Source organism: Schistocerca piceifrons, chromosome 4, assembly GCF_021461385.2.
Source record: "Schistocerca piceifrons isolate TAMUIC-IGC-003096 chromosome 4, iqSchPice1.1, whole genome shotgun sequence".
Taxonomy (NCBI): domain Eukaryota; kingdom Metazoa; phylum Arthropoda; class Insecta; order Orthoptera; family Acrididae; genus Schistocerca; species Schistocerca piceifrons.
In genome coordinates, this window is record NC_060141.1 from 528,093,269 (window position 1) to 528,116,462 (window position 23,194).

Sequence of the window (23,194 nt, forward strand, 5' to 3'; positions counted from 1 at the left end):
TTTGTAGGGAATTTTGAAAGTCAGATTGCGTTGCGCTAACAAAATATTGTGTGTCAGTTTAAGCACAGTCATGTATAAATGATCAAAAGGGGACGTTTCATAATTTGAGCCATTTTCTGCCCTAGGTGGCTCAGATGGATAGAGCGTCTGCCATGTAAGCAGGAGATATCGGGTTCGAGTTCCGGTCGGGGCACACACTTTCAACTGTCCCCGTTGGTGTATATCAACGCCTGTCGACAGCTTAGGGTCTTGATTTAATTATCATTTCACAGGAAAAAAGGATGTTTCGTAGGATTTTATGCACTTTGCTTACGAGTGTGTCCAATGTTCGGGCAAATCTCCGTGCACTACACGTTTGCATACCACCACTCGTCTCCTCCTGCATTGCTGTGGCCACTGCTTCCACTGACGTCGAATCAATTCGTTTCCTTCCTCTACCAGGTTGCACACCAAAAGAACCCGTCTTTTCGAATTTCCGAATCATTTTCTCCAAATCCACTGCAGTCATCGGACCAACGCCTTCTTTCAAACCCTTCAGTGTCCGCAACTTCTGCAGAGCGACGTGTGCACAGTCATCATTCTTGTAACACAGATTTACCTGCGTTGAGACAGTCATGGCGAACGTCGCAGACGAGAAACGAGGAAGAGCCGTGTACGCGGTGTGATTATACCAACTTCATTGGGTCGTGCGCATGACAGATATTATCATTTACGTATTCTGACACATACAACGCCATCCAGTGATCAATTTTCACACTACTTTTTTCTTCTACCGTACGTTTTCCTCCTCCTCCAATAATATTCAGTTGCAATTTGACGACATTCTGACAGTGGTGCTATTTCTACAGCGTTCCAACGTCCGTAGTTTTAATTGAATCATCGGTTGGCTGACAAAAAGTGTTTTGCTATAATTAGACACTAGAACTGAAGAAGACCTGTAGCAAAAGTTGAAACTGGTAATACAAAGTGACCAACACGGTGTCTCTGTTTCTCCACTCGTAAGTTTTTTCAAACCTAAATCACGTGTGCTGGCGGGAGAGTAAGTATAAATTAGTTGTATAGCAAATGCGGTGAGGTTGCTGGGACAGGAAACAGACTCAGCCAGAGTTGGCGACCTACTTGCGCAGTGTCGCGACGAAGCTGTAGGCGTAGACGGCGATGCCCGTCATGAAGTAGGCGAAAGGCAGGCGGTAGCCCGTGTCGGCGGCGTCGCGGTTCGTGTAGTAGCCGTAGAAGATGGGCGAGTACTTGAGCACGCCGTCGAAGTCCCACAGCGTGTCCAGGTTGGTGGCCGTGCGCCGCTCGCGCGGTAGCATCTCCTTGCGCTCGCCCGCCGTCCGCGTGTCTGCCGTCAGCATCTGTCGCAAACGTGAGCTGCCTCTAGCATTCACCTTTACATAATACACTGAACCGTCAAAGAAACTGGTACAGGCATGCGTCTTCAAATACAGATATGTGTAAATAGGCAGCATCGCCTATATAAGACAAATCTCTGGTGCACTTGTTAGAACGATTACTGCTGCTACAATGGCAGGTTAACAAGATTTAAGTGAGTTTGAACGTCGGCGCACGAGCGATGAAGTGAGGATTTTTCCGTACGACCACATCACGAGCGTACCGCGAATATCAGGAATCCGCTAAAACATTATCAAATCTGTCACATCGCTGCGGCCGGAAAATGATCCAACGGCGACTGAAGAGAATCGTTCAACGTGACAAAAGTGCAATCCTTCCACAAACTGCTGCAGATTTCAAAGCTAGGCCATCAATAAGTGTCAGCGTATGAACCACTCAACGAAACATCATCGATATAGGCTTTCGGAGCCGAAGGCCTACTCGTGTACCCTTGATGACTGCACAACACAAAACTTTACGCCTCGCCTGTTCCCGTCAACACCGATATTGGACTGTTGATGACTGGAAACATGTTGCCTGGTCGGAGAGTCTGGTTTCAAACTGTATCGAGCGGATGGACGTGTGCTCGTATGGGGAAATCCTCATGAATCTATGGACCCAGCATGTCAGTAGGGGACTGTTCAAGCTGGTGGAGGCTCTGTCATGACGTGGGACGTGTGCAGTTGAAGTAATATGCGACTCCTGATAGGTATAGATACGACGCAGACAGGTGACACGTACGTAGGCATCCATTCACGTCCATTGAACATTTCTACGGACTTGGGCAATTCCAGCAGGACAATGCGAAACCACACGTCCAGAATTGCTACAAATTGGCTCCAGGAACGCTCTTCTGAGCTTAAAAACTCTCGCTGCCCACCAAACTCCCCAAGCACGAACACTATTGAGCATATCTGGGATGCCTGCCAACGTGCTGTTCAGAAGAGATATCCACCTTCTCGTACTCTTACGGATTTATGGACAGCCCTGCAGGATTCTTGGTGTCAGTTCCCTCCAGCACTAGTTCAGACATTAGACGAGTCCATGCCACGTCGTATTGCGGCACTTCTGCGTGCTCGCGTTGGCCTAAAAGATGTTAGGCAGGTGTACCTGTTTCTTTGGTTCTTTAGTGTACGTCGCTGCCGTTATGCTACTAGCAGGCGGCTGTTCTGTCCCGCAAAGGTGCTCCTCATCGACTGGGTTGAAGTAAGAACTTTTTTGAATCTAGGACACTACGCGGTCTAGAGTTCTTCAGCTTTGGATTGGTGGTATGATGAGTGACAAAAACGTTTCTGTTAACGGACTGAGGTAAACGTGCCCTTCAGGAGACTGGGTACTTTTCCGGCTCTATCTCATGTGAAAAATATCACGTATTTGTTTCATGAAAAATTTCTTTTGTACTGGGTGGTTGCAACTGGCGAGAAGCTACTTACGGAGATCCAGTGTGAGCTGTTATTATCGTACGACAGTGAAAGTTCGTAGATATGATAATGCTTTAATATGGAACCGATTTATGCCGAGAAACAATTACTTTCAATTTTGGCCACCAGGTGCAAACTACGAGCTTACCTGGGCGAAGATTCAGTTAAAACTACAGGCACCGAGCAGAGTACCATGTGACATTCAACGCCCATAGTTTTAATTGAATTATCGGTTGGCTGACGGGAAGGGTTTTGCAGCGGACCTGAACATGTTTGTATGACGATGTTTGTATGACGATACGACGTCCACGCTGACATTTGACAAGTCGTAGCGTGAGTGAACGGTATGGCTATCAGGAAGAAGGACTGTGCATTCAGAATCATCGACTGAAAGGCCTGAGGCGAAGCCCGATGACATTAAATAGTTCAAATTTTATAACACACGTGAGTTTGGTGCCGCCTCGTGCAGAGGCAGGCCTCCTATCCCGGTGGAAGTTATTGACGAGGTTGCTGTTGCTGTAATTGACAATGCATCACGTGCTCGAGTAGTGCTAGTGCTCGCGCAATGTCACTAGATTTGTGCATCCCATCGTGAACAGCACGGGAAGTATTGCGGTCTGTATTTCACTGGTACCTGTACAAAATTTAGACGATGCAGCAAATGAAACCTCATGAACCGCAGCGACGTTCTGAATTTGGTCTTCAGTTTCTGGCATCGATCGAAGTTGTTGACATCTCGACGGGCAATATTCTGTCGAGTAAAGAGTCGTGTTTTACACTACAGGGTGCAGTGAATACACAGAACTGCCAAATTTGGGATGCTGTTAAACCGCTCGGCCTGCACGAAGAGCCGTTGTACTCTTAGTACGTGACTGTATGGTGTAGAATCAAAGCATGTTTATTATCCGTCCGTTCGTCTTTGAAGAGAATGCACCAAGAGGGGCTGTCGGGTGTGCCGTGACGTTTGCAGGTTACCGAGACCTCCTTGAACATAATGTGATTCCTGCTTTGAAATGGTGCGACTTTGAGGAAACCACTTACCACATTTTGTTCGTCCAGTGAAAGAGCCGCTTAATGAAACCTTCCACGAAGATGTTCTCTCAATCACCTGATCTGAATCCATCTGACTTTTGACCCTGGAGATATCTGAGAAAGCATTTACCAGGGGCACGTTGGGCTTGTTTCTGATCCGAAGCTGGCCTCGGTGGCCATGCGGTTCTATGCGCTTCAGTCCGTAACCACGGGACTGCTACGGTCGCAGGTTCGAATCCTGCCTCGGGCGTGGATATGTGTGATGTCCTTAGGTTAGTTAGGTTTAAGTAGTTCTAAGTTCTAGGGGACTGATGACCTAAGATGTTAGGTCCCATAGTGCTCAGAGCCATTTGAACCATTTTTTTTCTGATCCGAAGGCCAGCATACATTTGCTCAGATTCTACCAGAAGTGCTGCTAGCAACTGTTGATGACGTCCTTTCAGGTACGCAGCATCTCGTTGAAGTCTCAGATCCTCATAGTGAACAAATTGCGTAAGCGATACGTAATCATAAATTCAACATTATACTTATCTCACTTTTTGACCTTTCCTGCCCATGTCCCGTTGCTAATCCGTTATGCATGGAAGTACTTCTATAAGTCTTTCTTGTATTCACAGCGCCAGATTTGCACCTGGTGGCCAAAACTGGAACTTTTTTCCAGGCGTAAATTGGTTCGACATTAACGCATTAGAATACCTACTTACTTTCTCTGTCGTACGACAACTACAGCCCACACGATCTCTGTGAGTAGCTGCACTTTAATTCTAACCATTTTATACAGTTCCGGAGTTTACCTCAGTTAATTCAGAATACTTTACATTTATTTTGAAAAAAATATAAGATGTACTGATGTTTACGACGGCCGGGATGGCCGAGCGGTTCTAGGCGCTACAGTCTGGAACCGCGAGACCGCTACAGTCGCAGGTTCGAATCCTGCCTCGGGCATGGACATGTGTGATGTCCTTAGGTTAGTTAGGTTTAAGTAGTTCTAAGTTCTGGGGGACTGATGACCTCAGCAGTAAAGTCCCATAGTGCTCAGAGCCATTTGAACCATACTAATGTTTACGAAAGAACAATAACAAAAATTGATGCATTAGATTTTCTGCAAGGCTGTCTCAAATTTAGACAATATTTAATCCCATAACACACATGTGAGGCAGATTATGTATATTAACGAGAAAAAATTTGATTATGTCTTACATTTTAATTTTTAGAATACTTTTCGTAGTTAAAAGTTTTGTTTCTCTATAATTCAGTTGAAACTACAGTAAAGTTCACGTCTTGTAAATAGGTACAAACAATCGAAATTAGAGGAAAAAAATCAAATTAACGCCATATGACTTCTACAATTTCGAAGTCATTTAAATTTCTTGCAGGACTTGCACAGAACAATTTGGACCTGAAATCCTTGGTGTTACTTTTTTTTTCAGGTACTTGCAGGGAATCTGCATCATCACATTGTTCCCGTTTCGTCACTTCCGTTATGGAGGAAGATAAGATGCCCACATAACAATAACAGATCTACTACAAACAGTATCACTGTTAACATGAAAATCTGACTCATCACGAGACGAACCATGTGGAAGATTCTTCTCTACAGAATTGATACATAGCTTCCTCTCAATGGTGTGGTCCGTAAACTGCTTAACTATGAGTGTTTTCCTGCACATTAGAGCAGCTACACAGACAAATATCTGCAGCACTTAGGGAAGAAACTTTCAGTTGCACTTAAACAAAACCAAAATAAACAAAACCAAATTTGATGACTTACAGACTCTGATGGATTTCTTTAATTGAAATGAAGGGGACGTTGTAGCATACACGACCTTCACTAAAATTTAATATACAGCGTCATTTTTCGTTCTGAATAGAATAATGTATACATCAGTCATGAAAGACAATAGACTTTTTCTTTAAACCTGATGTTGACATAACTCAGGAAAGCAGCTTGGTTAAGCACGTTTCAGCAGATGTCTCTGCAGGTTAGAGTGTCGTGATCCCGCACGGCGATAGCCATTTTAGCGGATGAAGCAAACCAGCAACTCGTTATATAAGGGGTAGTAAAATAAAACCCAACACCCGCCACAATGGGACCATGGAATGGTTCCATTCAAATGTAGCCAGCACACCCGTTAACACATTTATCCCGCTGGGAGATGAAACGAACAGTTCCTGTTTCGCAGAACGCGGTCGGTCACTGACGGATCCACAGTCACACCTACTGTTGCACTTCTTCGTCCGACTGAAACCGACGTCCATGGGTGTCTTTCTTCACGTCGCCGAAGATGTGAAACTCAGTTCGTGAAAGATCCGGACCGTACGGAGGATGTTGCAGGTCATCTCTGCCAAAGCTTTTCACATAAGTTCCGGTAAGGTCATGATGACCTTCTTCTTCGACTGCAGGAGCCTTCTGCTCGTGGAGTTCCTCGAGACTGGAATCAGAATCAGTGCTCACTGTTATAGAGACACTTTGCAGAAACTGCAGCGCCATAAAGTCAAAATGCCCGGACAGAAACGTCCTGTCACACGATAATGCCCGCCCCCACACTGCGAATTGGACGATTTGCCAATTGGACGAAGACTACGCTTCATCGATATGGTTGGGAATCTCTGCAACATCCTCAGAACAGCCCGGGTCTTTCACTGTGTGACTTTCACATCTTTGGCGACATGAAAAAAGCCATGCATTGATGTCGGTTTCAGTAGGACGAGGAAGTGCAAGATTGGTTGCCTTTGTGGATCCGTCAGCGTCCGATGTCCTTCTACAAAAGAAGACTTGATCATCTCGTCTCCCAGTGGGATACATGACTTGACGCGTATGATGATTACTTTGGATGAAGCCGTTCTTTGGTCCCGTTGTGGAGTTTTTTTTTCATTTGACTGTTCCTCATACCTTCAAGTGACACCTTCATCGAAATTCTGGGAAGCTATCGCTACCTTTTCTTACTTCATAACTGAGAACTTGCCAAGTTCATTCTCGCAACTTTCACGAGTTTTATACAAAGTAATAAGCTGCCTACTATTGAAATACAGTATCTATACGTTTAAGACGTTTGTACAGAAATGCTCACCGGGCTCGATGATACAGTCAGTAAACTCTGGACTATTAAATTAAAAAGATCTGGTATTCAACACCACAGTTATCCTTGATTTTCTTTCATTTCTCGCCTTTTTCGGATTTGTTAATTATTTGTTAAAGTGAGAAATGGCAAGTGGCGCCAAGATTTGCAGTCCATGTTAAACCGGAGAAGCTAGTTCTAAATTTAGGCTACTATCCCTCGCTGGTCCTCTTTGGTAAGGGTCCCACATGCCTGATAAACCTTCAAAGATGCACGACTGTTTTGTAAACAGTCTCCTTTGTAGACGCTCTCTTAAGCTGTTCTTTGAGCATGCCGCTTTAGAATCCTGGAATTAGTTTCCCGTTCAGTTTAGGAAGATTGTACACTTTTGCCTATAGCAGTCCCATATTACTGACAATGTTATGGAGCCTTCTTCTTATCAAATTTTTATGTGTGAACCGAGCATACCAATTCTTTAAAAGACGTTGTCTTCCTCAGACACTGAAAAAAAAAAACATGCATTTTGGAGTTTACAGCAAACGATGCTCTGATGGCAGTGAAAGTTTCGTGAAATATGCGACGCACGTGTCTGAATAGTTACGAAACTCCTTCATCAATTTGCTACGAAATCCATTTTTAAGCATTACTGTTAAAAACACAGTACAGCAAGCAAACTGCCCAGCGCGAACTCACTTTCCAGGACATGCCTGAGAGACATCCCTGTTCTGCTGCTTGGGTATTGCGCAGTTTGTACACACATGTCGGATGTGGTAACGAGCTTAAATGCATTTGCGCACGTCACGAGCTGAAATACATTCATAATATGAAAGGAGTAACAAAAAAATTTCGAGATTTACATTTATAACGAGCTCGTAACTCTAGAATCATCTTGTTGCTCCCACCTCTTCTCGACGACCACATGCGTCCATATTTAAAGAACAATATAAGTCCTGTTTGGGCCAGCGTCTCGCACTTAATCGAGGCACCATGCATGTATCCATCATGCTTCATCTACTTTCCCCGAGGTTATAAATGATTTCTGCCAATGATTACTTTAAATGTTTTTTTCTTTTGACATTTTTATTTCTGTTCTCTGTGCTCGACATCACGTTGCCGTGGCTGGTAAGCTTCACTACGAATGCGTGTAACTTGATAATCTAGTTCTAATTGTCTCCATTAGCCGAGTCGTCATTGTTGGCTTGATTAGAATGCAGGACAGTCCAATGCATATAACTGACTTAGATCACCTGAACAGACCCCCCACACTTCCTACCACAGTACCAAAATTTCCCTGTACTTTAGTCAATTAGCAGAGCGTACGTGGAAGACCTGTACATTGGCCTGAAAGACCCCAAGATCTCACCCAGTTAAACTTTTTCTTCTGGGACTATATGAAATCCGGGAGGTATACTACGCATGTGGAATAAATACACGAATCAAAAAATTTTTTCATCTCCCCGGTTCCCAGAACTCCTGAAGATAGACGTTGACTGTGGATATTGTATCACAGACACATTCTCTTCCCCCCCCCCCCTCCCCCCTGCGGGTCGAGGAGTCAGAATAGGCCCGAGGTAATCCTGCCTGTCGTAAGAGGCGACTAAAAAGGAGTCTCACACCTTTCGGCCTCTTTGTGATGGTCCCCTGCAGGGTTTGACCTCCATTTTTCAAAACTTTCCTGAAGAGCGAGCCAAGTGGGGAAGGGCCCCTTACATGGTGCATCGTGTCCGTCGTGCATTGAGATCTTTTGCCCACTTTCTCGTCGTGGCATTACAGTCCTGCTCATCCTCCATCTCTTGAGTAAGGACACCTTCCTCGATGCGTTTTCCTCCACCCACTATGCAGTGGCGTTTTCTGCGCCGACGAGGACCATGGAATTCTTTGCACCCATTATCCAGCGTGATAGCCAGTCCGTTGTGATGGGGCCGCCATATATCCTGTTGGTTGTAGCCCTCTGACTACACAGAGCTCGATCTGCTGATGCCTGCGCCTTGAACTCACCATGAATGCCAAGGAGTAGATGCCCATCGCTTTGGGGCATTGGGACTCCCGGCAATGGCCATCCTGCCAGGTGGCCTTTGCTGCAGCTAGGTGGCGTCCGTAGGGAGGGCCCCTGGTCAGAATGGGTGGCATCAGGGCGGATGACATGCAATGAAGCGTAGTACCTCCTCTCGTGCTGTTGGTCAAACTCCAGCAGTCTCCAAGCGATCGAGGTCTAACTTCAATGTCAAGAAATACGACCCCAAATCGTTCCCCTCTCTGGCCGCACCATGGGAGGAACGCCAGGATAAGAATGGCAGCATAGCCTATTCACCCCGGTACCTCGTATGTATGAGAGCTAATGGGGACTCTTCTGTCTCGATGAAGCTTCAGTTTTTTGCACAGCATTTAGAGGGCAGGTTTGGGGAGGTAGAGGGCTTGTCCGAAATGCGTTCTGGGTCAGTCTTGATAAAAACGGCATCCTCTGCCCAGTCACGGGCATTACTCGCTTGTGACAAGCTGGGGAATGTTTCTGTTACCATCAAGCCTCATAAGAGCTTAAATATGATCCAGGGTATTATATTCAACAGGGACCTTCTTTTGCAGTCTGACGACGAGCTGCGCGCCAACTTAGAGCGACGAGGAGTTCATTGCGTCCAGCACGTCCATCGGGGTCTGAGGGATAATCAGGTTGTCACCGGTGCCTTCATCTTGGCCTTCGAGGGTGACACATTACCCGCTGTGATGTCAGGTCATATATCCGTCCCCCCAATGCGGTGATTTAAGTGCTGGAAGTTTGGCCATACGTCTTCCCGCTGTACTTCCAGCATCACATGTCGAGATTGTGGACGTCCATCCCATCCCAATACTCCATGCGTCCCGCCTCCCATCTGTGTCAACTGCAGAGAGTATCATTCCCCTTGCTCACCAGACTGCAGGACTTTACAGCGAGAAAGGAAAATCGTGGAATACAAGACCCTGGACCGTCTGACCTACACTGAGGCCAAGAGGAAATTTGAGCCCCTACGTCCTGTGGCTATGACCTCCTCTTATGCCGCCACTACGAGAACAGTTGCAGCCCCATCAGTTCCATGAGATCCAGTCAGCTCTCAGAGCCAGAAAACTAAGCCTGCCACCTTGATGGTGGGGGGCACTTCCCTCCCTGTTGCTCCCACATCACCTACCTCAGGAGCACTGTCCCCCAACCATCAGGGACACTGGTCCCCACTTTTCAGCTGGAGAAGCGTAAGTCTTCTTCGGCTCCTCTCGCTAGGAAGGGGCCCCTTGGGTCACTCCTTGCCCAGATTTCTGCTAGTGGGCAAGATGACACCCGTCAGTGGCTGAACACCCAAAAGCACCTGGTCATAGGGCTTTATGATTATCCTCAGTCTCAGAAACTGAATCAGTGAAGCCCTCCCAGCCAGAGAAACACAAGGATCAGCGAGAGAAATCCAGAAAGAAGACACGCAAGACAAAGGGAATTGTGGTGGCACGCACACCAGCGCTGTCTAAAAGCTCTGTGTCTGAGGTGAAGATTCTGGCATCTGCTGAGGACCTAGATCTCTCCAGACCCTCAAACACAATGGATATAGCCTGTTCAGGAAATAAGTCGGTGGCAGCAGGTGACTCTGAGGCGTAGACTGCCTCATTGAGTGTTTCATGCCTTCCCAGTCCCACGATCACATCATCCTCCAATGGTATTGCGGCGCTTTTTTCCACCGCCTGGCTGAACTACGGCAACTGTTAAGCTTTATACCTGCTTTCTGCATTGCCCAGGATGAAACCTGGTTCCCAGCAGTGCGGACCCCTACCCTTCATGGCTACAGGTGATATTACAAGACCCATAGCGAATATAACAGAGTGTTAGGCGGAGTTTGTGTTTATGTCCTGAACTCGGTATGTAGTGAACCTGTGCCCCTTCAAACTCCTCTTGAAGCTATGGCTGTCGGGATATGGACGATCTCGGGAAATAATTGTCTGCAACGTATATCTCCCTCCAGATGTACCCCTGAAAGTATTGGCTGCACTGATTGATCAGCTCCCTAAACACGTCGAAAATTTACTGTCCCAATTCGACTTCTGCCTCTTAAATACGCATTTCAGTGTGGCTCATGGTGGTTACTCGGCCACTGATTTATCAATGTGCAGCCCAGAACTCCTCCCATCTATCCATTGGAGAGCACATGGTGGTAGTGACCACTTCCCTATCTTCCTTTCACTCCACCAGACTCATGCCCACGGACGCCTACTCAGATGGGCTTTAAAGAAGGTTTAATCTCCCCCACGTGGTGCTATCGATGTTGTGAGTGGGCAGGTCACTACAACGATAATTTCTGCCGCGGAAAACACGATCCCTCGTTCTCTAGGGTGCCCCCGGCGAAAGACAGTCCGTTGATGGTAGCCGAAAGTCGCTGAGGCAATTAAAGAGCGTCGGCGAGCTCTGCAGCGACATAAGCGGCACTCTTCCATAGAATACCTAATAGCCTTTAAGCGGCTCCGTGCCCGCGTTCGCCTGTTTATAAAACGACGGAAACAGGAGCAGATGACACGATCTGGCGACATCATATCCTTGCCAAATTGTATGATTGGGGTCTCTGGGGCCCGCTCCTGATTTTTATCTAAAACTTCCTGTCGCTCCTACTTTCCGTGTCCAGGTTGGTGCCTCCCATAGTTCCCCCTGTATACAGGAGAAGGGCGTTCTGCATGTTTCCATATTGAGTGTATATTTTTAGTGGCCATCAACGGCCTAGGAGCAGCAGTAGGGCCGTCGGTCTCATCTTCGCTGTATGCGGGTGACTTCTGCATTTCGTATTGCTCCTCCAGTACTGGTGTTTCTGAACGGTGCCTAGAGGGAGCCATTCACAAGGCGCAGTCATGGGCTCGAGCCCACGGCTTCCAGGTTTCAGCTGCGAAGTCGTCTGTCATACACTTCTGTCTGTGTCGTACCGTGCATACGGAACCTGAACTTTATCTTAATGACGATCCACACACTGTAATGGAGACGTATAGATTCTTAGGACTGGTTTTCGAAGCACGATTGACTTGTCTACCTCATCTTCATCAGCTTAAGAGGGAGTCCTGGCAGCACCCCAGTGTTCTCCGCTGCCTGAGCAACACCAACTGGGGTGCAGATCGCTCTACGCTGCTGCAGCTCTACAGACCCCTTGTTCAATTCCGCCTTGACTAGGGGAGTCTAGTTTACGGTTCGGCGGCGCCCTCAGCATTGCTTTTACTCGACACAGTGCACCACTGTGGCGTTCGCCTAGCGCCAGGAGCTTTCAGAACGAGTCCAGTGACCAGTGTTCTGTTGGAGGCCAGAGTCCTCCATTGCGGATCCGACGTGCACAACTACTCGCCACCTATGTTGCACACATTCGTAGTTCTCCTGAGCATCCGAATTACCGCCTCCTTTTCTCACCCGCGGCACTTCATCTCCCGCATCGGCGGCCCTTCTCTCCGAACTAGAGTCTTCCTTTTACCACCTCTACTTGAGGTCCATTCACGTACATCTTCATGGTGTACACCTCCGCCGAAACTTCGTCTGGACTTGTTGCATGGCCCTAGGGACTCCATTAACCCAGACACTCTCCTCTGTCACTTCATCTAGATTCTTGACGTGTTCTGCCACTCTAAAGTTGTTTACACCGACGGCTCGATGGCTAATGGTAATGTTGGCTTCGTCTATGTCCACAGAGGCCATATTGAACAGCATTCCTTGCCCGCTGGCTGCAGTGTATTCACTGCAGCGCTTGTGGCCATATTTCGCACTCTTCAGTACATCCGATCCTATTCTGGTGAGTCGTTTCCTCTCTGTTTTGACTCCCTGAGCAGCTTACGAGCTATCGACCAGTGCTACTCTCGCCATCCTTTGGTAGCGAAAATCCAAGAGTCCATCTCTGCCCTGGAACTGTCCAGTCGTTCCGTGGTGTTTGTGTGGACCCCACGACACGTTGGAATCCCAGGCAACGAACTTGGTGAAATGCTGGCCAAACAGGCTACTCGGAAACCGATTGTGAAGATGGTCATCTCTGAAACTGACCTGCGTTCTGTCTTAAGCCCCAAGGTTTTTCGGCTTTGGGAGACGGAGTGACATAACAGTATGCACAACAGACTGCGTGTCGTTAAGGAGACTGAGAATGTGTAGAAGTGTTCTCTGCGGGCTTCTCGCAGGAAATCAGTTGTCCTTTGTCGACTCTACATTGGCCATAGGTGCCTCACACATGGTTACTTCCTCCGTCGTGAGGACCCACCTCAGTGTCGCTGTGGCTCCCAAATGACTGCCCACTTTTAGCCGCTCTGCGGCGGACTTTTAACTTTCCCAGCATCCTAACTTCGGTGTTGGGCGACAATGCCTCAACAGCAGCTTCAGTTTTACGTTTTATTCCTGAGGGTGGGTTTTATCATTTGATCTGAGTTTTAGCACATGTCCTTTGTCACCCTGTGTCCTGAACCCTAGGGCTTATAGCGCGGAGGTTTTAATGTGTTACAAAGTGCTATTTTATTCTCATTCTTGTTTTTAATTTCCTCTCCCTGTTTCTTGCGTCTCTCTGTGATTGTCTTCTCCTGTTTTGTTCATTGTAGTATTTGTGGTTCTTCTGTCGTTCTTCTGGTTCTTCCTTTCTCCTGTTATTGTGCCGTACGTCTTCTTTGTTTTCTTCTTCCCCTTGAGGAATTGTTCTACTGGGAACAAGGGAACGTTGACCTCGCAGTTTGGTCCCTTTCTCCCCCTTTTAAACCAGCCAACCAACATTCCCTTTGGCTGTTTAGAGATGTCACTAACCCCGTCCAGAGATGTAAACAACCATGCATCAGCAGTGCCTATTAGACGGAGAGGGTCCAACAGCCGATCAGTTCCACTCATTCCACCAGGAAGGAGGAACACAGCTGAAGCATGCCTAAATGGTCAATACCACGGTTCGATCGCTTCCGCATTGTTTCTCTGTGTCAGAAAGGGCTCTCAGCAAGGGTAATGCCCACGCGTCTGGGAGTGAACCAAAGCGATGTTGTTCGGACACGGAGGAGATACAGAGAGACAGGAAATGTCGATGACATGCCTCATTCCAGCCGCCCAAGGGCTACTACTGCAGTGAATGACCAATACCTACGGATTGTGGCTCGGAGGAACCCTGTCAGCAACGCCACCATGTTGAATAATGCTTTTCGTGCAAACCACAGGACGTCGTGTTACGACTCAAACTATGCGCAACAGTCTGCACGACGCGCAACTTCACTCCCAACGTCCATGGCGAGGTCCATTTTTGCAACCACGGCACCATGCAGCACGGTACAGATGGGACCAACAACATGCCGAATGGACCGCACAGGATTGGCATCACGTTCTCTTCGTCGATGAGTGTCGCATATACCTTCAAGCAGACAACCGTCGGAGACGAGTTTGGAGGCAACCCGGTCAGGCTGAACGCCTTAAACACATTGTCCAGCGATTGCAGCAAGGTCGATGTTCCCTGATGTTTTGGGGTGGCATCATGTGGGGCCGACGTAAGCCGCTGGTGGTCATGGAAGGCGCCGTAACGGCTGTACGAAACGTGAATGCCATCCTCCGACCGATAATGCAACCATATCGGCAGCATATTGGCGAGGCATTCGTTTCCATGGACGACAATTCGCGCCCCCGTCGTGCACATTTTGTGAATGACTTCCTTCAGGATAACGACATCGCATCGACTAGAGTAGCCAGAATGTTCTCCAGACATGAACCCTATCGAACATGACTGGGATAGATTGAAAAGGGCTGTTTATGGACGACGTGACCCATCAACCACTCTGATGGATCTATGCCTAATCGCTGTTGAGGAGTGGGACAATTTGGACCAACAGTGCCTTGATAAACTTGTGGATAGTATGCCACAACGAATACAGGCATGCACCAATGCAAGAGGACTTGCTACAGGGTATTAGAGGTACGGGTGTGTACAGCAATCTTGACCACCATCTCTGCTCACCGTATGGTGGTACAACATGCAATGTGTGGTTTTCATGAGCAATAAAAAGGGCGGAAATGATGTTTATGTTGATCCGTATTCCAATTTTCTGTGCAGGTTCCGGAACTCTCGGAACCGAGATGATGCAAAACTTTTTTTGATGTGTACAGTTACAAGAAATCTTGAAGCGGCTACACGCATACCGAACACATAACACATTTTACACTGAACAGGGATGCTCTGCTACGCCGATATCGGCTCTACACTGAAGTTTATCATGGTCATTCCGATTTATTGCAACATTGATCAGACCAATAAAGGAATGAAACAATATGAGCGCACACTCCGCTGCAGAGTGAAAATCTCATTCTGGAAATTTAACACTGTTTCATTCTCACTCACACCGAAAAATTTACTGGATGTCCCCTACCCAGTATGCATATTCGACACCTGGCTGCTCAACCAAATATGTCTGTTTAAGTACGCCTCTCAGCCTGTGCACTGAATGTTTGGACACACTCTGTAAAACAATTTAAAGAAGGTCCTAAAGAAACAAACGTTCTACTGAACAAGGCAATACAAAGACAAAATATGTTATAGGCGTAATTTTTGTTTCAATCATTACTGGTTCAAACATGTTTGTATTTTACAGAACTGAGTAAAAGTGCCCATTGATGCTGACACAGACATGTCAAAAAATGTTTGGGCTATATATAGGGTGTTTGTTTTAACTTGAAACAACTACATACCTCGAACCCAACGCATCGTACGAAAAAAATGTTCTAGGTGGAAAATTAATATTAGTCCGCAGAAAAGGCAGATCTGCACTCCTATATTTTTGAAATGTACTGGGTGTATAATTAAACTTTAACTACTTAACACATTATAACACGAAAACTAATTACCATACGAGTACCAAATTTGGCAGCATTAACGTCCGGAGTACGGGGTGATGATCATGCATCACAGCGCCACCGTGCAGATACAACTATGACCGCCAGGTGCCGTGATCAGCCATCGTTATTCATAGTCTCACACACCTGACCAGTCGCAGTACACTTGTTGACATCTCAACATGAGCTTGGACAAAAGGAGCAGGGCATTATTGGTGAAGCTGTATAACGAAAACAGTAATGTTGCAGTTGCAGTTCGAGAATATGGCCGGCTGAAAGGATTATGGAAGGGTCCTCTTTCTCCATCTGCTGTGCGGAACATGATGAAGTTCCGATCAACTGGAGAACTGGGCGAAGGGACCGACGACCACAGGTGGTTGATGGAGCAGCTGCTGCTATGGCGGACAACACTGCGCCCAATTCCTGATCGCCAGGCAGTGCGCGTGCTGTGTCACGACAGCTGAACATCCCGCGGTCCACTGTATGGAAGATGTTTCGTACCATTCTCAAACGATATCTGTACAAGATCCATATCATACAACAGATTGCATCATAGGACGCACAAAGACGGGTTGACTTCGCTCTCTACTTTTTCGTAAGGATTGAAGTTGTCCTATGGACAGACGAAGCTCATTTTTCTCTGACGGGTGAGGTGAACATACAGAACTGCCGAGTGTGGGGATCTTCACCTCGTGTCCTGTGAATGAAGTTTCTCTGTATGGTGAACGTGTCACTGTATGGCTTCACGGCTACGTTCATCATTAGCCCATTCTTTTTTGAACAGGCTGGAGCTCAAGGACCAAAGACGTTCAATGTGGCGCCGGCGTTACTGCGATATGTTTCGCCAGCACGTCATACCCGCCCTACAGGCGAGAGACGCATTGAACTAAACAGTTTTCATGCAAGATGGGACCCCACTGCGCATTGCTCATAAAATTCACCTGCTTTTCCGAAACATATTTGTAAACGAACGAATTATCAGCCGCTCGTTTCCAGATGCTTGGCCAGCACGATTACCTCATCTCACTACCAGTGATTTCTGGTTAGGGGGCTGCCTGAACGGAGGGTTTACCAGGGGAACATTCACACACACATGTGCTGATCTGAAGCGCTGCATATCAAGAGAGGCAGCCAGTATAGCTATGGGCATAATTCGTTCTGCTGTGGAGAATGCAATCCTGCGCTTTCAGATTGTTCTGGTCACTGATGGCCGCCATATTGAGTCCCTTTTGTAGTAGTAATGGTACCGGTATGTAATGGTGTGATGTACCGTTGCAGCACATTAAAAGTGTTTCAGTCGAATTGATTCTGCATTATTTCTCCTTCCCAAGTCCTTAACACTAATGTTACCAAGTATGGTCCTCGTACGGTAGTTAGTTTTAGCGTTATAACGCGTTAAACAGGGAAAGTTTGCTTAAAACTACACGGTATTCGTTTTCAGTAGCAGCAGACCAGTCACATTACAACATTACAGTTCGACAGATGGACACGCTGATAGCTCTGACGAATGTCGCGTCGCACTGCGCTCACCTCTGGGATGGCGACGAAGGCGACCAGCAGCACGGTGATGACCAGGTTGACCCAGAAGAGCCAGCGCAGGAAGGTGAAGTAGGAGGCCACCACGGAGCCGAAGTGCGACTCGATCTGCTTGATGCGCAGCTCCCACGGGATCAGCGCGTTCATCAGGTTGTCCAGCTCGCGCCGGGTGTGCTGCCACCGCTGCACAGAGACAGCCAGACACCTCCCATATTCCACTCTGCTCACACACAGCTCCGGCGCCGTGCTACTTTTATTTTAGACCTGTGAACTGCACAACGTTGTACTGTTGGCAGTATGTACGAGGTGCGACAATAAAGCAATGAGACTGATTTTCTCTGCAAGATGTGGCAACCCTGCAGGCTTGCGTAGGCACAAAATCTTTGACCTTTGTCTATAATCTGTTTCTAGTCCAAGCGGCGCATCGATGCAACTGCTCAGTCGTGAGTTGAGCTGTAATAAGTTAACACATGTTTGTATCTCTCGTCACGGAAATGGAACCGCATAATACTGCGCAACGGTATGTCATTTCTTTTTGCATTAAATTGGGTGAAAACGCGACAACTTATGATAAGCTTCAGAAGGCTTTTGGAGAGGAGGTTATATCAAGGGCTCAAGTTTTTCGTTGGCATAAAATGTTTAGTGAAGGCAGAACGAATGTTGAAGATGAAGACCGCAGTGTGTGTGTGTGTGTGTGTGTGTGTGAAATCTTATGGGACTTAACTGCTAAGGTCATCAGTCCCTAAGCTTACACACTACTTAACCTAAATTATCCTAAGGGCAAACACACACACACCCAGGCCCGAGTGAGTACTCGAACCTCCGCCGGGACCAGCCGCACAGAAGACCGCAGGGGACGACCATCAACCCCACGGACGGATGTCAACTTGGCCAGCGTACGTGAACTCTTGCGATCTGATGGAAGATTATCCGTGAAAATGATTGCAGAAGAACTGAACACCAATCGAGAAACGGTTCGTCTTTCTAGGCGCTCAGTCCGGAACCGCGCGACCGCTACGGTCGCAGGTTCGAATCCTGACTGGGGCATGGATGTGTGTGATGTCCTTAGGTTAGTTAGGTTTAAGTAGTTCTAAGTTCTAGGGGACTGATGCCCACAGATGTTAAGTCCCATAGTGCTCAGAGCCATTGGAACCATTTGAACGGTTCGTCTAATAATAACTGAAGAGCTTGGTATGAGAAAGATTTGTGCAAAAATGGTCCCAAAAAATCTCACACCTCAACAGCGAGAAACACGGAATAATGTGGCAGCCGATCTGTTAGAGCAAACGGAAATCAATCCAGAATTGTTGAGCCGTGTTATCACTGGCGCTGAAAGTTGGTTTTTGTCAGTACGATCCAGAGACAAAACGCCAAAGTTCGCAATGCTGCTCAAACGCATCACCCAGACCAAAAAAAGCTCGCATATCAAAGTCAAAAGTGAAATGCATGCTTGCCTGCTTCTTTGATTCCAAGGGAATTGTTCATAAAGAGTGGGTGCCTCCTGGACATACAGTTAACCAATATTACTGCAAAGAAATTTTAGAACGACTTTGTAAAATAGTTCTTCGTGTCCGTGCCAATATTGCTGATAACTGGATTCTGTATCACGATAATGCGCCATCCCATACGGCTCTGTCAGTACAGCAATTTTTAACCTCAAAACAAACTTCAGTACTACCACAGCCACTTTATTCATCAGATATCACTCCGCGCGATTTTTTTCTATTTCCAAGAGTCAAAACGGCGGTCAAGGGACACCATTTTCAAACAACACAAGATGTCCAAAAAAGCTGTGACGAGGGTCTTGGAGGATATTACAGAAGATGAGTTACAGAAACGTTACCATCAATGGCACAAGCACTGGAAAAAGTGTGTGCAATCAGAAGGGAACTATTTTGAAGCAGACGACGCTAAACTCGACTAAAACGGTAAGCAACATTTTTTTCACATCAGTCTCATTACTTTATTGTCGCACCTCGTATACCAAAAAACGTGTTTATGTGGTTTTATAATCGCTTAGCGGACAAATGGACATTTCTCGCGTATTCATTTTGTCAATCTTATATTAGAAACGGAAATAAAAAATGAACTGTGTTTGTAGTGAAGTATCAAAAAAGTTTCATTTCCATGTACTCGTGAAAACTCCTTTGAAATTATGGAACTGTCGTACGAAGAAATATGCGCGATGTACAAATGTGTAATTACAGTATCCAGTTTAAGAAACATGATGTCGGGCACTATCTGTATGCTGAGCGCAGCTGCTTCGGATGTCTACAATGCGACTTTGTAAACGTCTCTATGTCGAAGACTCTTCATAGCTCTAAGGACAACTACAGTTTTCGCCTACAGCCGTTTGCTCTTCGCAGTTGATAGCTATCAAAAGTACTGCCAGGCGTCAGGGATTTCCCTGACTTGACTAGAGGAATGTCTTAGTTATAAGGAATGATTGTGTTATTACTTCACGCATGATGTGGGTATTTTTCATGCATGTCATTGTTTACGAATAAATATCTGCTGAGCTATGTGTCCAACAATGGTATAATTTTCTAGGTACATTCAGCGGCGTATGTGGGCACTGCCAGCGAAATATGTTGAGAATAGAGTTAGAAGAAAAGCCATGCACAATGCAGCAGTTTTCACGCATCTCAATGTTTATGACGTCATATCTTCTGAACTACGATACGTGGTTGGTTTTTACCTCGAAAGCGATGATTGTTGCCGGACAGTAGGGGATACTTGTACACACACACATACACGCGCGCACACATACACGCGCGCACACACACACACACACACAAACACACACACACACAAACACACATCCAATTTTTATAATCTGAATGCATATCATCAAGTAGGAAACATTTCAAAGCTCGGCGACTGTGTACTGAATTTATGAATAATCGCTCCATTTCGTGAAAAGCTATTAATTTTATACACGAGCAGTATCAGCTTACACACTGAAGCTGTTTTCTAATAGAATTTAAGACAGAAAGTGCAAATGGAACTAGTCCTTTTATATTATGATACAATGAATATTTATCTTAAAAAACCGAAATGTACGAGTTCCAAAGTGAAAAAAACTTTATATTTACACATGTAGACTGTAAGCACACAAAAAAGAAAAAAATATACATATGTCTTACATTGTGCTGTAGTGAAGCAGTATCTAATGATTAAGAAAGTAAAAGTCGGGCAAATTAAAATGTGATGTGCCCCATAATATTGCAAGGGAAAGGTCGCATCATGATTAAAAACTATACAGTTTCATTCATTAAAATCGAAAACTTCTAATTCCTCATACGAGGAAGGGATACTATACGGCCAAATACGAAGAAGTAGAAATTAATGTCCACTTGCAAAAATTCTTGGAAATGAACCTCTGCAAGCTGTGCACACTAACAAACACCAGTTTCCTGGAAACGTGCCGCCGCTTTATTGATAACTTTCTTCGAAGGCGCTTCGTAGCTGCGTTCAGGCATTACTGAACATGCACTTGTCTTTCACTGATACATATTGCATCTATGACACGCCAGCGGCTTGTACAGTTCCTTGTGTTTAACGCTAGAAGACGTAACTTAAAGCTTTAGGTAGACGCACCGTCCTCTGCAACAATTTAGGAATTTCATTGATTTTAAACAACTACTTTTACGTCCGCATTGGTAAAGCACGCAATTTAAAACTTTTTACATGTCAAAATATAATTCCTTTTAATAAGAAGGCAAGCCGATAATTTTAATTTATCAAAGTATACAGATTTAATAATCACGATGCGCACATTTTGCTCTGCGATAATATTGGGCACACCGCTTTTAAATCTGACTTTCACTTTCTTGAGCAGCTGACTTCTTCGCAGCGCACTGTCAGCCATATTTTTCTTTTCTCTTTCTACTGTTCTTATACTGTTACCTGTGTAAAGTTAAAGTATCACGTCAAAAACTCCTACATTCCTGTTTTATAAATAATTTAAATATTCATTTTATTACTATGTACAACATTTGGTTACACTTAAAATGTCACTTTCAGATACACTTAAAACAGTTTCAATACGAAAGCCTTTGGTCGCGGACTGAACTAAAGTACTTTTTAGCAACCGGAGCGAATATTCATCGATAATTTTTTGTTTTAAAAGATTTATTCATCGTACAAAGTAACAATTCAGGCACAGATTTGCTGGTTTTTATGGTCATTTAACGATGCATTTGAACTGCAGCAATTGTTTCATATAATGTCACAGAAGCAGTATAACTGGAGATGATGATAACAAAATGGTAGACTTCTCCATAGAGATATGTTATCGTGCTCTACAATGTAAAACTGATATTCACAGACGCTACGTCTGCGTCGGTATATACAAGGGCATGCCGAAATGTGTTCCCTCCGATTTTTTATGCGAAAACTTGTTCCCTCCGATTTTTTATGCGAAAACTCTTAAAGCTATTTAAATAAAACATTCTACATCTTTATTTTTCTTTTCTACATATTTATTTCTCGACTCAGCTATCTTGCCGACGGACGCGTTTCTCCAAACGAGAGTTGATACCGTCACTGGAATGTTTGACTTTGTTGATACAGCCAGAACCTCGCCCCTATACGCGCCGCTTCATTACTATCAAAGTGAAGTTCTCGAAGGTGTTATTTAAGTTCTGGAAACAGACGAACGTCGAATGGGGCCAGGTCGGGACTGTATGGAGGATGATCGATGACAGTGAAGCCCAGGCGTCAGATTGTTGCATATGTCGCAGCGTTCGGGAGTGGTCTGTCATTGTTATGCTGATGTAGATGTTGTTCCATGTGTGGACGAACTCATCGAATCCGCAACTCGATTACAACACGTTGTTTGTTACGCACCACCATAGTTAACGTTACAAACCACCATGTTACACGCTACAAGTCGGAGTCCTCTAGCAGCAGAGTGCTGCAAATAAATGGGCATAAGATGTAGAGTGTTAATAAAATATGTTTTGTTTAAAAAGATTTGAGATTTTTCACATCAATAATTCGGGGGCATTACTTTTGAGAACCCCCTCGTATATAGCGAAGCAGGCGAAGCTTTTGTGAATATCAGATTTACGTTGTAAAGCACGATGACACATATCGATTGAGAAGTCTACCGTGTTTGGTTATTCTTTGTTTGATTGTTTCATAAGTGTTGATTCTACTGAAGAAAACTGCAATCATTTCACTGAATCACCGGTATCTGTTATCATCATCTTCAGATTATATTGCTTCTGGGTCATTTCAGCAAACGATTACTACAGTTCAAATACGTGTTATGTCACATGGTTAACATGACCACCAACACCTGTAATTCAGTGTCAGTATTGTTACTTTGTCTGGTGAATAAACATTTTTCAAACAAAAATATTTGATTGATGAGTAACCGTTCCAGTTCCTGAAAGTATTTCAATTCACGATCAAAGGCCTCCGTACTGAAGCCGTTTTTCTGTGGTATTTGAAACTGACACAGTAAACGTGACCAAACATTGTACCAAATGATATAACGATTACTTAAAAAAATTACAAAACAGGAATGTAATAATTTCGATGTAAAAAATGTTTAAATTTACCGATGGACAGAAAAAAGAGAAAGGGAAAAGGTAGCTCACATTGTGCTGTGATGAAGCAAAGTTAGCTGATTAAGAAAGTTAAAGTCAGCTAGATTTAAAAGTGGCGTGCCGAATAGAATCGTAGGAAAAATGGGCGCATCGTGATTATTATGTATGCATCGAGAAGCAGACTGGATAAACACAGACACTGATCCATTAATGATATAACTGCGGCTATCAGGGCCAAAATGACGATACGAAGTAACATTTGTCTTTCTATGCTCAGTTTCAAGAATGTGTGAACATCTAGATTGCAACTACGTGACATATGGAGGTTTGGACCAATACTCCGACCTTGCTCGTACAGCCAATGTGGTTTAAGCGATCGCT

General features: G+C 45.4%; 1 protein-coding gene across 1 annotated transcript in view; it reads right to left on the bottom strand.

The window, feature by feature from the left end:
* The window catches only part of LOC124795982 (transmembrane channel-like protein), a 194,037-nt gene that overhangs the window by 93,188 nt on the left and 77,655 nt on the right, over nt 1–23,194 (bottom strand). Inside the window, exons 5-6 of the mRNA XM_047260063.1 lie at nt 17,250–17,438; nt 1,120–1,358 (exon numbers count right to left, since the gene is read on the bottom strand). Of these exons, the coding sequence (XP_047116019.1) occupies nt 1,120–1,358; nt 17,250–17,438 (428 nt within the window). The remainder of the gene's footprint in view (nt 1–1,119; nt 1,359–17,249; nt 17,439–23,194) is intronic.